We start from the raw sequence: 11,939 nt of genomic DNA on the forward strand, positions 1-11,939 counted from the left end.
CTCATTTCTGCCGATTCCAACTAGCCTGCCAATTTGCAATTTATTTTTTTCTTCTTATGTAAAAGAAAAGGTGGATTGTTCGCTACCCTGTCTTCTCTTTAGAATGCATCATCCCAAAAATTCAAATTTCAATTTCAATTCTTTCATCTTCTCTTTCCCAAATTGTATCATCCCAAAAATTCAAATTTAAATTTTAATTTTCTCTCATTTTCTCTTTCACTCCTATTTTCCTTGAGATTATAAATCATTTTTGAATATAATTAAATCGAAAATTCTCATTTTTAACTTCACCGTTAGAAAAAAAAATTAAAATAAAATAAAATAAACGAAAATGAGACCGATCCATTTTTAAAACCAAATTAAATCAATAAAACTCATGAATGTTTCGGTCTAAAACATTTAAATTCGTTAAAAAGAAAATGATCGGATCAATCCCGAGAAGGATATCATTTCCAAGTGGCGCTTTTATGGATTTCCAAACCCAACATGACTTCAATTTATATCAAACTCAAAATGAAATTTCAAAAACCTTCTTCATTTCATAAAATATAGGATAACAATCCATAGGGAACATCTTTCTACACCTCTAAAAATCATACAATTATCAAAGCCCTTCAACTTCAATTTTAATCAAAAGCTCACGGGTAAGGCAACAACTCAAAACCAAAAAAAAAAAAAATCAAATCCAGTTAAATGAATAGGAAACTCACGGTTAAGGCATCAAACCAAAACCAAAAATAAAATCCAACTAAATGAATAGGAAGCTCATGGCTAAGGCATCATCCCAAAACCAAGACTCAAATCCAACATATATTTCAACAAGGGGCAGCAAGAAAAGTGAGATAAGAGCCCCCAGACATAATTTCTATCATTTAAAAAATGATATCCAGCATGTATTTCAACAAGGGGTAGCAAGAGAAATGAGATATGAGCCCCCAAACATAATTCCTAGCATTTAAAAATGACATCCAGCATGTATTTCAACAAGGAGCAGCAAGAGCAGTGAGATATGAGCCCCCAAACATAATTTCTAGCATTTAAAAATGATATCCAGCATGTATTTCAACAAGAAGTAGCAAGAGCAGTGAGATATGAGCCCCCAAACATAATTTCTAGCATTTAAAAATGATATCCAGCATGTATTTCAACAAGGAGCAGCAAGAGCAGTGAGATATGAGCCCCCAAACATAATTTCTAGCATTTAAAAATGACATCCAGCATGTATTTCAACAAGGAGCAGCAAGAGCAGTGAGATATGAGCCCCCAAACATAATTTCTAGCATTTAAAAATGATATCCAGCATGTATTTCAACAAGAGGCAGCAAAAGGAGCAAAACATAAGCCCCAAATGTGATTTCCAGCACTTAACATAAACTTCCAACATATATTTCAACAAATGGCAGCAAAAGGAGCAAAACATAAGCCCCAAATGTGATTTCCAGCACTTAACATAAACTTCCAACATATATTTCAACAAATGGCAGCAAAAGGAGCAAAACATAAGCCCCAAATGTGATTTCCAGCACTTAACATAAACTTCCAACATATATTTCAACAAAGGGCAGCAAAAGAAGCAAAACATAAGCCCCAAATGTGATTTCCAGCACTTAACATAAACTTCCAACATATATTTCAACAAATGGCAGCAAAAGGAGCAAAACATAAGCCCCAAATGCATCTTTCTCACTTCATAAAATAATTTTCAACATGCATTTCTTACTTTCTAACATTTCAAGCAATGAAAATAATAGAGACAGCCCTCCAACAGGCTTTTCCATAGACATTTATAAAGGAATAAAGGTGCATTTCTACCTTATCCTAACCATACTTTCGAATGCTTCAATTAAAGAAAATAAAAAAATGATCTATATGTGTATATTTCATTTCTCACTACCCTAAATAAATATTCATGCAAGCATTTTTTTATTTCAAGATTTCCAACCGCATGTCTCGAGCAAGACAACAAAACAGAGGAGAGGAAGAAGAATACCTCTTTCAGCAGATCTGAAATAAAACTATAAGAATGGCTAAAGAAAAGACCACTACAAATGCTCCACGTCACAAGCTTTCGAAATTTCTAGCTTAAAGAGGATTCCAACAACACTCTTCTTCCTCAAGAGTTCTTTCTTTCTTCCTCAAAAATTTTTAACAACTCTCAAGCAACAAAAGATGAGAAGGAAATGTAAGTTAGAAAAGATTTTGACAGCACCTTCCCCACTCCAAATTTCGGCCAACCTTAAAATCTTCCCCCAAATGGGATTTTATAAGCAATAGAGGAGATCAGCCACCTACCAGCCACCCTAGTAAGCAAATCGTGTGAGGGGAGAGGAGGAGAAAGATTTAAGGCAAGAGGAAATGCAGCCTAGGGCAGAGAAAGGGTCGAGCAGGTGGAGTTCCATCGTTGGAGGGCTGCTTGGTTGAGAGGAACTCGAGGAGGCCGCGTGCGTGAATGGACCGCGGAATGCCGCGAGAAGGCAGTCGAGCGAGATTGGCAAGGAGAGCCGCGGATCGTGGAGCTAGGGCACGGGCGAGGAGCGATCGCGGGATCGAGCCGAGCGCAAGATGGAGGATTTAATCGTGCCAGGAGAATGGGAAATAGATATTAGGGTTTTATAAATATTATATAATTAAAAAGAATAAGTATGAAAATACTTAATTTTTTAAAGTAAAAATTTGATTTGCACGTTTTAATTCGTGTGAAATAATTGCAAATTGGATACCCATTTTAGGTAATTTCGACATTCCGGACGTTCGGGCGCAGTCCGTTTCGCCGTCAGAAGTCGTTTTGACGAATTCATCGATTTGGGTGCCAATTTTCTCGTGTCGAAAATATGGCAATATGAGTGTACTTTCCTACCAAAATGGGTATCCCGGACGCGTTGGCGCGGTCCAATTTGTCGTCGGAGGTCATCCGAAGAAGTTCGCATTTTCACCCGTTCTTTGGGCTTAATTGAAGTCCGATTTCGTGCAATTTTGTGAACTTTGTGTATTTGATGTGTATATGTGACGAAAAAGAGTCGTGACGATGTCTTCCTAAGGCTTGAAGTCCTATTTGGAACATTTCCCTTGAATTTTCGCAAAATAGCCCATAACCGCTCGTTCATAAGACGATGGTCTTGTGCCAAAAATGCTAGACATCAAAAGAAAATAAGAATTGGCTAGAATTTCTAGAATGGTGAGTCTCAATTCTAGTTTTCTAAGACGGTCAATAGGAACTCCTAGAGCTATATCCTAAGACCCTAGAAAAGGAAATGACCTCAAAAATGAGGTCAACACTCGGATGGTACAATATGAAGACCAACTCATTAACTATTGCTTTCATAGATGATGAAAAGCATTTCTCATATCAAACACAAACCAATTCTATATGAAAACCCCCACTAGAAGCAATCTAAACAACACAAAAGATCACCAAAGGCATGTGCAGTTACCACTAAAAGCTGAAAAAATGAAAGGAGACGATACTTCATCTCACTTTTCTTTTTAGCAAACCAAATAAAGTGATAATGTACCATTTAATATTTATCAACTTTCAATTTTTTATAGATCACTTGCCTTTAAACCCAAGCTGTTGAGAAACAATGAATACTCTCATAACAAAAGGATTAATAGCCTGCCCTCATACTATATTTTTCATTCATGAAAATTTTGGCCTCTTAATAGTTCACAAACAAGATTTTTTCTTAAGGAACTTCTTAAATAAAGAGGTTCCACAAAGCACAAAAAGGACAAGGAAGAAGAGTAGTGCTATACACTGACGGATGGAAACAGATGAAAAGTTAAATGACCAAAAGAAAATGAAGTAAATGATAGAGAGGGAAATGAAAGGCCATTATTTGTTGAAGGGTGGGTTGCATTTCATAGATATTATGCACAGTACGCTACATAAACAACATGTCTGCAGATTACCATAGCATAGTCCGTTGAATAACTAAAATAAGGCTTTCTCTAATATGATGTTTCACTTGGTTACGAACATGAAGATTGCAAAATGAAAGAAATTAGGTCCTCATCTGATCTCTAGATTAGTGAACTTTTTTGTTTGGACATGTGCATGCTCGAATTAGGAAAGAGGTTCTAAAAATGCTACGCAAATAGCTCACATTAAAATTGCAACTTACCATTGCATCAGCCCCATCAGCATATTTTCACCAAATGAAGCACTTGTAATAAGTTCAAGCCTCTTCCCAAATTTTAAATTAGAAGATGACTTTGATTGGCCTGATGGTCATCTGATTATTGACGCAAAAACTATACCAAAGTAAATAAGCCCTTTATGAAGCAACCAGAAAAACTTATAACTAGAGCAAAAAAGTAACTATAATTCTTTGGTTTGCACAATACCAAGTTGCATGACTATCATAATCTGTGTGAATTATTATCTCATAAAATTTTCAAAATATCAATAGCATGATTGAAGTTTTCTATTATCTGATGAACTAATACTAGAGGATCATACAACTGAAGGGTGGATTCTGCACCAATGAGGACTCTTAAGTGATGATCACATATAACTCATTCCCTCACAGCTCATTATCAAACAACAGTGTCATCTACAAAGTAGAAGATTAATCAACTGATATTATCACAGAGAAGCACATTTAAATATTGACAAAAGCACAAACCTTCAATCTTGGGTGGCACGGTTCCAAGAGAAAATTTGCTGAACCTCAATGAGGTTATTCCTGGAGGACGATAGTCATCGAGTAGCGGTTCAACAGAATCTTTAACAACAACAGTGGCAGCCTAATCAAGGAACATAAACAGAAAAGATCACCATAAAGGCCAAATGTGAAGACTGAACATTAAAATACTTCATCAAGTATTAAAGTCTATGCCAATATCCCATGATGAAGTAAAATATATAGGAATATATCCAACAGGTTAAGATATAAATGAATAAATAAAATGAGCAAGTGCCAAGAATTACAAAAAATTGCACAAAATGTTTAGTTTTGAAGAATTTTCACAGATTTAAAAAGTTAAATAGAAGTATAATCTCGATGTCCAATGATCGTCACAAAGAAATTATATCAAGCACATCTTCACACAGCTAAGGGCTCAATGTTGAAGATCAAATTCATTCCTACGTTCCAACATTTCTTTAGGATTAAAAAATAGAAAAGTTTGTTCCAATAACAATGATTACAAGCAAGCATGGTATAATGCATGGGAATAAGACGTGACAAACTAAAGGAAAGTGATGAAAGTATATCAATTAATGAAATTAAATAGTGACGGCTACAAATTGTCTTAGATTACAGAATGCATGTTGATATTGTAAACCCTCCAAGAAATTTATCATCTCCTCGAACTTAATTTAACTTCATGAAAATTCTGCAGAAGGAATTAAAGCATACTTCAGCAATAAATGGCCATAGTTTGCTCAGCTGTTTATTTAGCCACTTCACCTGCATGGAACAAGACATAATGAAATCATTGGAAAGAAAAGGATAAATAAACCAACATAAAAATTTAAATTATTATCTAAATTATAAAAACTAAATCCCTAAGAAACTTAAAAAATAGATATGTAAGGTAATCAGTGGATACAAGAAACAATTGCCAATTAAATTACCTAAATCAGCCTCTGGGTTACGTCAAAGGACTGCCTCTTCCATTTAAATCTTATTGAGAATATGTTTAGAATCTTTAATTAAAAATTTTCAAACATATTTTCATCAAATTTGCAGTGACAACAACTCTGGCAATCATTATCATCATCCTTAGCCTTAACCCAACCAGTTGGGGTCATCATCATTTTCCTTTTATTCTTGTTAAGTGTCATTTTAGGCGTGAAGCCAATTTTCCAAAACTCATTTTGAATAGTTTCTCTCCATTTAATTAGGTCTAACATTTTCTTCCTAATCATCTGACACTAAGTTTATCACTTATTTAACAAAAATATTTGCTGCCCTTCATTATGAAAGTCCAAACCACCTAAGGCTATTTTCAATCAACTTATTTTCAATAAAAATCAAGACAAAAAAAAAAAGATAACTTGGTTCATATTCCAAACCAATGGTGTCCATACCAATAATTGAAACTTTTGATAACTTGGTTCATATTCCAAACCCAATGGTGTCCATACCAATAATTGAAACTTTTCAATGGCTCCTAATTTAACTTCTTCTCACGCCATTTAGCACAAGAGACAAAAGTGAAGGCAATGTAAGGGTCTACAACCATTGCCCATTCCATGTAACAAATAATTAACAAAGAAAAAAATGAAATTGAAGTACCGATAAAGAAAGACATAATAATTTAACAAAAGATGAATACAAATTAAACTGCCATTAAATTTTGAGTAACACGCATGGAATTGCAACCATGCATAACAATGGTATAAAGTTGAGTTCTTGTTACAAAGTACCTGCTCAAATGCAGGAAATGATATCCATTCAGGAAACTTATCGCCACAGAGTTTTCTCAAGTCATCCCTATTAAGAGATCCCAAAATTTTTATATCAACTGCCTGAACAAGAAAACCAGAATAAGCTATTTTATAGAAGTTCATCATTCAAGTAGAGAAAAATATTTGATAACGTGGTACACCTAGAAACTAATTGTAATATAAATCACAGATAAACATGCTCGTGCTATCTTTCCTAATGCATCTTTATGTTTAAAATGCAGTCATTAAATATCATCTATCATACATTACTCATAAAGGTAGAAATAAATATTGCATGTACTTTATACCAACCAAGAAATATCAGAAAACCAACTGTCAACTAAAATTAAATATTTTTACGTATATATGTTCTTACTTACCTTAATTACCTGATTAGTCTATTACTGTGGTTAGCTTTGCATTAAAATTTCCAACACATAATAAAGATCAGATTTTGCCCACTACTTATTTCTTCCTAAAGAAGAGACTGCAGGACATAACGTTCAAGCACACCTGATTATATCCAACATCACTCTTTTATGCCAAATCATACGCAAGAAAAAAAAAATTTTAATAAGCTAGATCCATTGAAAACATTGAAATTTCATTTTCATATTAAAAAACTACTATATATTTGCAAAACAGATATTCATTCTGGGAATAAACTGTAAAACTAAATGTTCATTACTTCTCTACTCATGCGGATCAAAAGAGACAGTTTCTGATGAATAATAAAACAAGATTCACATGATACATTTATATTTCACTGGCACTTTTTCTGATGGCAAATCAGAAACCGAAATTTTAAAAAGAGAAAATCAATATAGCCACATCATTGATAAAATTTAACAAAACTTTCATGTAAAATATTTTTATTTGTTTGCAATATAGATTTCTACTGTGTAAAAAAAGAATGAAACAAACTGAGGCTTACTTGTATACACACATGGACTTGAGATAGAGGTAGATTGTCTGATTTAATAATAAAACATAATTTGCATGTCTACAGATCACTTCCACTGCCGTTAACCAAAATTAATTGACATGAGAATCATGTATTTTGCACCGGCACAAAATATAAATCATTTTTTTTTTAAATTTGAGTGAATCAGTCACAAACACATACATGTACTGAATATGCAAGGCTTTGAACCCATGGCCATCTTGTTTGAAAGACTAAGCCCTCAACTAATAGGCTAACGTGGCATATATACAATATCTCCAAATACAGTCATATAATCTAACAAGGCTTTTCAGGAATACTTCATAAATAAACCTTATGGGCTCTAGAGGCCCATATCCGAAGGTACAGTTATTTTTGAACTGAGCCTCAAATTGGTTCAAACTGAACCAAGTAAAGAATTGGTCGAACTAATCCAACCTATCGGAGTGGTCGAACTGAGCCCACCTACCGTAATGGTCGAACTGAGCCTACATGTCTAAATGTTCGAATTGAGCCAACCTACCGATGTGGTCGAACTGAGCACACCTAATAATGTGGTTTCTACTTGTTAATATAGTCGAATCAACACAAACCATTGGGGAATAACATCATACACATAAGGATATGTGTCAATCTTCCCTTATGGCACCACCTGACACCCGCATCTCAATCTTTTCACTGAGATAAATCAGACAGATGTTGTATCTTGCGGAATATAATTTTATATTTTTTTCTCTTATAAATAAAAAGAGGTGAGAAGGGCTCGTAGAGGGATTCCTTCCTTTTTTCCTCTTTCAAGGATCTCCAAAAGGGTTTGACACACTCTCTCTCTCTCTCTCTCTCTCTCTCTCTCACACACACACATTACAGGGAAGCAGAAATCCTTGTATCACCTTTCTTTGCACCTTCCTCCTAAATACAGGGTCTTTACCGGGTTATATGAACTCAAGAACCGTACAGACCCTGCGTCTTAAAAGAATTCAACAAATACAAAATATAAATTTTCATTATAAACCTAAGTAACATATAAACGCACTCAAATACATAAAAATGTCCCTCACCTCAATATTTCAATATTTGGGATCAGGTGACTTGCAAAAATAGAGATTAACCTAAGAACAAGAATCAGGGAAGAGAGGGAGCGATCGAAAGTGCATAAAGCGTCGAAGCCATAAAGATACCACAGGAGGCATCACAAGGCATATGGCTTCTCCTCTACTTGATTGTAAACAGCAAAGTACACATAAATTTTAGGCATTCTTGTTTTAGAGTAATCCGTGCCCCAACCACACACCAAAACCGATAGATACGATAACAACCGCCGTCCTTGCAAATTAGAGGCAAATAACAACTACTAACATCTAACATTGCCAAAGTTCAAACATCAGAAAAAAAATCTAAAAATTACAAACGGTGTTTTCGCTGACCTTACTTATCCTCTTGGTGCTCCGGTGCATCATCATGCGGCTCCAGCCAGCGACCAGTGCAATCCCCACCAAAGTCCCCATCACGAATCCCGATATAAACCCCATCTCTTCTCAGAAATGCAATCCTTTTAGCCCGCACAGAAGCGATATAACTCGCACAAAAACCACCGTTTCACTCTCTCCAACTCCAAGACCGTGCCCTCGAGTCTTCGCTCCTGATTTCTACGAGAAATCGGAAATAACCATACAATCAACTGAAATTCCCGGAAAAATCGATGTTACCGAAGAAGATTTGATGGGTAACAGTTTAAAATGGCAGGAGACGTACGTAAAAAACAGGAGATCTAGTCGTCGAAAATTCAAGACGAGGAGCGTAAGAGATGGCTCAGTCAATTGCTCCGGGAAGAGTAATAGCAGCGGACCCCAAGGTATAAATGGAGAAATCGGCCGGACGGTTTTCGGTATTTAATACTTCGGAAGGCAAACGGTTTAATTTTGGCGTTTTTAACGGGCTGCCCAGCGATAAATTTTGATTTTACAGAAATGCGATACGAACATTATCCGTATTTGCATTCCAAACCCCAAATTTTAATATTTGAATTCAGTGCATCAAATTTCAAAAATCACATACAAACGTTCAAAAAAATATTACATCAGGACTCCGCACGTAATGAAATCATGCCGCACGTGAAGGTGAGAAAAAAAAACCGGTCCGGTAACACAGAGGAATATTTCTCCCATATTATTCAAGTGTTATTGTGTGTTATTCAAGTATTATTAATGTGTTATTGTGTTATTTTAACACCAGGAATATTCCTAGAACACAATGACACATGAATAACATACAATAACACATGAATAACACGGGGGAATATTTCCCGGTGTTACTTGTGTTACCGAGAATATTTCCTTGTGGCGTGATTTAATTGGTTTTCGCACGTAACTCTACGTGCAGAATTCTGATGTAATATTTTTTCCAAACAATCACTATCATTTATGTTTAAAAAATTAAATACATATTTTCATACATAAATTTATCATATGAAAAATATTTAAAATTATCAAAATAATTTTAAAGATATTTGAAATATCTTAAAATAGTTACTCCTGCATTTAAAACTCAACGGGTGCTCTGTATAGTTGCCCCAATTATAAAATCTTGAGCCCGGGGCTTGGTACGCAGAACAGTGAAAGTATTATAAATGAAAACTAAATATAAGAAAATGAATTGCGTAAATTTAGATACATAATACTGATGTATTTATAGATTTAACACCTCATATCTGATATTTACATTCAAAATACTTTGTTCTCATAAACTTATGCATGAAAAGTTATTTTCATTTTTAAAATATAGTTTCTATGACATCAATAAAATTATCATATGGCATGAATCAAGAAGCATGACTCATATCTCAGAACGATAGTTTGAGTAAGAGACATTTAAATTTAAGTTAAATGTCATCCACGACTTTATTTTTAGAAAACTTACAGTTAAACTAATCGGTTTGACGAGACGGGCCCAATGCTACCAAAATTGGTCCAATCCAAACCAAATCAAAACCCGATCAAGTCATTAAACCACTTGTAGAAGCTTCTCGAACATATTTAAAAAGACAAATGAATGTCAAATCTATTGAGCTTATAGTTGCCTCGAGTGTCTTAGAAAAACAAATTTAATGAGCTTAAGATCGTTCAATTTTTGTTAAGACATTCAAATGTTCATCAAATACAGTATGATCGAGGGAATCTCGTAGCGTCGTTCGATCAGAGTGATTCGGATTCTTTCATTAATTACAACCGGGTGCCCTAGAGCTTGAAACCTGAATAAGACTGAAACTTAAAAAAGAAGTTGAAGTCCAACATCACTTCTACACCGGCGATACAGCCAACGCCTCCTGTGGCCACCGCTGCCTCTTCCGGCTCCCCACCATCGTCTCTTCCGGCTGACGTCGCCTCCATCTTTAGTCACAATCACCTCTAGTCGCCACTGCCGCCATGGGGTGCTGCGATCGTCGGCTCCCTACCGCGAGGCAACAAGTTGATATGTGCACCGACATTCTAGCCTCAGAGACTATGTAACTCTTTCTTTCCCACTATTGGGACAAAGGTTATATATGTAATTACCAACTTATAGTGAATTTCTTCAAATTGGTCAAACCTCATTATCTTTCTCTTTTCTAGGTTTTTCATGTAAAAATCTTCTGATGTTTCTGCCCATCATTATATTATCCAAGTGTATATTCGATTCTCGTGCAATGATAATATGTTGATCAAACACTTCACCATCGTGAATTTTCTTGCATTGATTAATTTGGCGTCGTCTGTGAGAAGCGTGCAATCACACCACTAAAGTACTTGTGAAACTTGTTGCATAGTCACCAAACGCAACACTTGCAATCACATAGCATCCCACTCCAACACCTATCATTCTAGAGGTCAGCCACAGAGTCAAGGGCATCAAGCCTCGGCATCTTCCCACCTTGGAAGGCATTACCCTACAAGCAAAGGGGCATCAATTCCTTTTCTGGAAAATCAAGTAAGCAGGGTAAGGGAATCTCAACAGGAGATTCTACAGCATCTACGCGGGCTCGACAACCACTATTTGATGGAGCTTACTTGCCACCAATTCAGCAGTTGACCTGAAATGTGCAGCTCGAAAATACTCGTGTTGGGTCATTTTACTATGAGGAAACCTTTCCCCTATCAAATTGAGATGCTAACCTTATGGAAACTGTAAATTTTACTCATCTATTTCACGTGGCACGCCTAGCACCATCGCACCTTGCTCTCGTTCCTAATGATGTTCTACAAAACCTTGTCCAAGAAGTGTTCCCTCTAAGGAATAGGGATTGCTTCCCCACTCGCCTAAATTTCTAATAATCCTCTTCTTTAGTGGAGGTGGTTTTCCAGCACCCAATCCAAATATGCTTCAAACTCCCGAACATTATGAGCATGTTGACCACTATTGAACCATCATGCACATTTAATGGGCATCTGATGTGATTTTATGTCAAGTAGTCTTGACCACTCACAAGGGTCAAGCTCACACTTGGTTCTACACTATTTTGTCAGGCACTATCAACACCTTTAATAAGCTTTCCTGACTATTTGTGGAGCAGTTCATGGTGAACCAAAAAATCATCAATGATTCATCCCATCTCTTGACAATCTG

General features: G+C 35.7%; 1 protein-coding gene across 4 annotated transcripts in view; it reads right to left on the reverse strand.

Moving 5' to 3' along the window:
* Positions 1-9,186, reverse strand: part of LOC110036804 (synaptotagmin-5) — a 67,436-nt gene extending 58,250 nt beyond the window's left edge. The window contains exons 1-5 of one of the 4 annotated variants that reach the window (XM_020741334.1): positions 9,093-9,186; positions 8,765-8,979; positions 6,374-6,475; positions 5,361-5,411; positions 4,626-4,746 (exon numbers count right to left, since the gene is read on the reverse strand). In XM_020741334.1, coding sequence (XP_020596993.1) covers positions 4,626-4,746; positions 5,361-5,411; positions 6,374-6,475; positions 8,765-8,869 — 379 coding nt within the window. In that variant the 5' untranslated portion in view covers positions 8,870-8,979; positions 9,093-9,186. The other 3 variants (XM_020741331.1, XM_020741332.1, XM_020741333.1) reach the window with 3 other exon arrangements.
* Between the last annotated feature and the right edge of the window lie 2,753 nt (positions 9,187-11,939).

Source organism: Phalaenopsis equestris, unplaced genomic scaffold (genome assembly GCF_001263595.1).
Source record: "Phalaenopsis equestris unplaced genomic scaffold, ASM126359v1 Scaffold211064, whole genome shotgun sequence".
Classification (NCBI taxonomy): Eukaryota; Viridiplantae; Streptophyta; class Magnoliopsida; order Asparagales; family Orchidaceae; genus Phalaenopsis; species Phalaenopsis equestris.